Source organism: Elephantulus edwardii, unplaced genomic scaffold, assembly GCF_000299155.1.
Source record: "Elephantulus edwardii isolate Elephantulus edwardi_28Jun2011 unplaced genomic scaffold, EleEdw1.0 scaffold00019, whole genome shotgun sequence".
Classification (NCBI taxonomy): domain Eukaryota; kingdom Metazoa; phylum Chordata; class Mammalia; order Macroscelidea; family Macroscelididae; genus Elephantulus; species Elephantulus edwardii.
The window spans coordinates 16210572-16216046 of NW_006399769.1; the positions used below are offsets into that span (position 1 = coordinate 16210572).

At 36.9% G+C, this 5475-nt stretch overlaps 1 protein-coding gene across 1 annotated transcript; it reads right to left on the reverse strand.

The window, feature by feature from the left end:
* Positions 1 to 412: 412 nt before the first annotated feature.
* GEMIN6 (gem (nuclear organelle) associated protein 6) lies at positions 413 to 4894 on the reverse strand. The gene is made up of 2 exons (XM_006882388.1): positions 4760 to 4894; positions 413 to 824 (listed from the first exon to the last, which is right to left on the reverse strand). The coding sequence occupies exons 1-2, from the start codon at positions 4885 to 4887 to the stop codon at positions 413 to 415; spliced, it is 540 nt and encodes a 179-aa protein (XP_006882450.1). The 5' UTR covers positions 4888 to 4894.
* Positions 4895 to 5475: the final 581 nt, after the last annotated feature.

A 5475-nucleotide genomic window follows, 5' to 3' on the forward strand; every position in this document is an offset into this window, starting at 1 on the left:
GGTATAACCTTTTAACCATAAAAGTATGTATTTTTATTAAAAAACTTCATATCAAAGGCAAACATTTTAAATACAGACACATATTCTTAGAAAAAAGGAACTTCATTAAGGCTGTGGGTTTACCTTAACAGGTCATCCTGAGTTTGACACATGATACTCTTCCAAGTGTATTTTGTGCCAAAAATGGGGTGTATTCATATTACAATACCCTTAGAATTCTGCTGTGCTTGTGCTAGGTTTGTTTTATGTGCTGCTATCCTTGTCCTAGGTCACTTCCCAAAGAAATCAGTACTCATAATCCACACTTATTTATCAAAATAACAAGGAATTCAAACACACTAATGTGCTTTTCAGATCTATAATATGACCCACTTAAAATCAGAAGTATTTTAAGAAGAAAAAAAAAGGAATCTTATTTCATTTCATTCCATTCACAATTTCTGGTGTCTGACTGAGAAGCTGTAAGATGTCCTTGAATAAGATCCTGAACCCGGGACAGAATAATCTCATTAGAACTGATGCAATTCTCCGGACCATATGGTGGCTCTATCGTCAGGACACGAGCCACACAGATAGTCCTCTGTGATTCTCCCTGCTCAGTGACAGGGATGTGGTTCTTCTTCAACCACGCCTTTAGGCTGTCTCTTCTCTTTTCCAGATCCTCAGGGCTGTAAGCTTGGCAGTCTCCAGATGTGAACAAATGTGTCAGCTTCTCTCTTATTCTCTGGTCCACATCATTCACAATTTCAACAGTTTGTACAGCATGTCCCATCACTCCAGTCACAGACAGGCTGCCATCTTCAAGGAAGTTAACGAGGACAACACTTTGAAGGGAAAAGTAAATTTAAGTAGATTAGAAAACAACAAAAAAATACATAAAGGGACATTAAAACCAGTGGAGAAAGCAATTCAATGACACATATCACCATTCCCAAAGATAAAATCAATTAAACCAAATGACTAGAATAAAATGAAATGCCATTTCTGTATATGAAATAAATTCTCTCACAACCAAATCCTTTAGCTTATTCCACAAGCATTTGCTGAAGGTCCTAAACATTTCATTTTTTTAATCCAGAACTAAAGCTCTGTGAAACAGTTAAATATTAGGTAAAGAATAAATGCTCTAAATTTATAGATTTAATAAGAAAGAGCAGTGAATATTCATGTTTTAAGAGGTAAAAGCACAGCATAATTGGGTAATTCTACCAAAGCGGTCAAAGAAAATAACAAAGCACAAATTAATGAAAAAGAAAACAGAAAGGTTAATAAAGATTTAAACAAAATATCTTCAAAGCCAAGTTTGTTATCTGAAAAAAAATACATCAAATTCACACATAACTCAGGCAAAAATAATAAAATAAAGAATGAGAGAAGGTACATATAAAACTATTAGCAATAAGGCAGCAAAGGTTAAATTTAGAAAACTATTACAAACAAATTTATTCCAAAAATAATGAAAGTTTTAAAACTTCCTGGAAAATTATACATACACATTAAAGAAAATGTAAATATTCATGGTGGGATGATAAACTAGTTAAAAATCTTGCTTAAGGGATTAGGGGAAGGAGGTCTAGGCAATTTTTAGAGGTAAGTTCTAGCAAAATTTTCGAGGATCACATACTCCCGATTTAATAAAATTATTTCAAATAGAAAAGTGACTATGGAGAGCGTTGGTGGCATAGTGGCAAGAAACTGCGCTACAATCCCGAAGGCATGCGGTTCGAATCCACCAGATGCTCCACTGGAGAAGAAGGGACAATCTCCTTCTGTGCCTGTCAGATCTGATTTGACGGTACACAACAACATCAACAACAAAAGAGACTATGTCTTAACCCAGGGAGCTCTGGTGGCCCAGTAGTAAGAAACTGTGCTGCAATCCTAACGGCCCAACACTAAAATCCACCAGATGCTCCACGGGAAAAAGATGGACCATTTCCTCCTGAGATTGCCCCTGCCTCTGAAAACCCTCTGGAGGGTCAGCTATGTGTTAGTTCTCACTCCATGGTATGCAACAACGATGTGCCTTAAGTCATGTAATGAGGCTGGTATAAAACTTGACACCAGAATACTATGCTGCATTAAAAAACAAGGAACTCATGCAATATTATTCAAAATGGTTGACTCTGGAGAACATTATGCTGAGTGAAATATCCCAGTCACAAAAGGACAAATATTACATGATGCCACTGTTGTAGAATGGGACTAACCTCGGGGTTGGGGAGAGACTGAGTAAGATGGGTTCAATAATGTATACTGCACTGAAACAGAGGAGGGAGAAAACTGTTTAAAAGAGATATGTGACTAGGTATTTCTGTCATCACAGGAGTCTAGAGCAAGGGCTACATGGTGGAGGGGACCTGGGGGAGGGTTTGTAAAACAATGAAAGAATCTTTTCTTTTACTTTTCCATAATTTTTGACTCATGTACTTATAACTTGTTAGTTAAATTTGTGTCTTCTAGGTTGCAACACCCCCATGATACATCTTCAAGGATATGAACATGTACGGCCAAGCACAATCAATAAGAGTGCATCTAAATTCCAAAATCAATCTTCATAATAGTCTATGTGTTTCCTACTGCCAAAGGGGCCCTTTAGAGTAGTGAGAGAAGATCTTCACACTGAAACCCACAGCGTCCCTTTTCAGCAGGAAGTAGCTAAGAGAATACGCCATCCCCTTTTCCTTATGAATCAGGGTGAAGTCTCTCTCAGGGAGGAGTGATAGGGAATGGCAAAGGACACACCAACAAAGGAGATTAATCAGAACTGACTTTGACAAGCACTGTGGCAACTGGACAATTAAAACAGACATTCAGATGGTGGGGAAGAAGAACAAACTGGGGAGGAGGGTAGAGAGAATGGTGCAGCAGTGAAGGAATAAAAACCCCAAATCCCTGTAAATGTTCATTAAAACTAATAAAATTTAATAATAATAAAAAAAATTTTTAAAATGTAAAAAAAAACCCAAAAAAACAAACCAACAAAAAACTCGACACCAAAAACAGAGCAAGAAAGGACGAGAAAGAAAACAAATTAATGTCACTCATGAACGTAAATTCAATATACCTAAATATGACATGGTATGATGAGAAGTGAATTTCACTTCTATGATATGCTTCTTAAAATCCAGTAACCCTAGTGTATTCGCTGGAAATACCACACAGAACCTAACTGAGGGACATTCTACAAAATAACTGACCAATACTCTCAAAATAAATGTCAAGTTTGTGAAAAATAAATAAATAAATAAACAAACAAACAAACAACAAGGTTAAACCAAGAAACTATCTCAAATCGGAGGTAAAATAGAACCTGGAACAAAATAAAGGCCATCAGTGGAAAAACTAGTCAAATTAAAATGGAAATTTATAGTTTAGATAATGTAATTATCAGTTCTGATAAATGTGCAATGGCTATGGAAGGTGATACCGTTAGGGGAAGGGTGTATCAGTGTTCTATGTAGTCTATTTTCAACTTTTATTATACCTAAAATTATTCCACAATACAAAGTATGTGTGTTATGTGTATGTATGTACAACTCTGAAGTATTCTTGCAAAATATAAATCTGACACTTATCAAACTCCTGCAAAGCTCTATTGGCCTACCGGTAAAGAGCTCTGCTGCTATACTAAAGCTACTCAGTTCAAATCCACCAGCTACTCTGTGGGAGAAAGATGGGCAATCTCCTTCCATGTGATCTACTGCCTCTGATGGAATGTAAGTTACTAATTAGTTTTGACTTGACAGTACAACACCAAACTCCTACATCTAAACATTAGTTTATAGGAAATATGAGAAGGAATAATGGAACACATTAAGCTATATTATGAAGGTGTAATGAGCTAAATGCAAAATCTATCCAAGTCTACAACATGTAAAATAAAAGGGAAACAGCAGCTCTAAATTGAGATACTTACAAGACATCAACCAAATTTAATGACCAATAGAAAAAGACACTTTCGTGACAATCGGGAAAATCCAAACTCAGGCTGGAAATCAGCTAATATTTAGAATTTTTAATTCTTCTAGGTGTTATAAAGTATTGTAGTTACAATTATTTGAAAGTAATTTATCTGTTAAAAACAAGTATTTTTTTGGTTTTTTTATTATTATTAATTTTAATGAAAATTTACAGAGATTTTGGATTTCCATTCATTCATTGTTGCACCCTTCTCCCCTCCCAACCCCTCCCCCCTACACTCTTCTCTTTGAAAAGCAAAAGAAAAATTCTTTAATTGTTTAAGCATAATTGATGTAATGCTTGAAATTTGCATGATGACAAGGGGGTAAAGTGTTTTACTATTTTGTGTGTGTGTATACTTGCCATTTTCTGTTACAAATCCAGTTATGATTTAAGGAGGGCCACATTTCTGATACTAACCTTTGAATCTGGTTGGTCTGACAGTTTAATCTATTAATTAAAACAAGACTGAGATGTAAAGAAAGTTAAATTCTTAAGTGAGGAATCATCAGCCTTTCTACTATTTCTTAGAAAACAGGAATCATCAGGAGCTCTGGTGACCTACTGGCAAGAAGCTGCACTGCAATCCCAGAGATATCCACCAGATGCTCTGCCGGAGAAGGAGGGGCCATCTCCTTCAGTACCAGTCAGATCCAATTTGTCGGTACACACACAGAAAAAAGAATAAGATTTTTTTAAAAAAAAACCCAGTAATAATCGCTTTCTATGTCTGGATATAACACATAGCCAGCACAAAGAGGTGTCAAGATTTCCAGGTTCCAGGGCATATACTCACCTAGCAGAGACGGGGTCTATGGTTAAAACCCATCCTTTATATTCCTTCTTCTCACTGGCTGTCAACTTGACTTCTTTGTAAATATAATCTTGCCATTCGAGAGGACTTTTCTTCATCCATTCACTCATGCTTGCCAGCTGGACAGATGTAAACCAGCACCACTGTGGGTTACTATCTATGTTCCACCCAAGCAGATGTCTTACCTGTAATCTCCATCCTACAGGCAGAAAACAGCCTTTTTTTGTTACGAACTCTTGGAAAATTACTTACTACAGTAAGTACAAATATATAAAGAACTAACATTATGGCTGGGAGAAATAATACACGGTCTTACTTAAGAAACCAAATTTTAAATATATTAGAAAAAGATACATTTAGCATTTACAATTCAGCCTCGAAGCTAGAGGGACGCAAAGAAGTCTGGGGTGACTCATCTTGCATACTTGCAACTGCACGCCCCCAAATCCCATTTCAGATCGCCTTCCCCAGGGCATTTAACTCTGGTACGACGACTAAGCTCAAAGCCTGCTTTCCTCCGACCAGAGGAGTTCACGCCACATAACTTTTATCCTAAACTGAGGATTCTTCTGTTATCCACCTGCTCGCTCTCTGGCCCCGTATATCTGGATCCTAAAAGGAAGAAAGCCTCCGATTGGTGACCATTTGTTCCTACAATGTTTGCAGGATGCGCAAAGGTCGCAAAGGCGCCAGCAAGT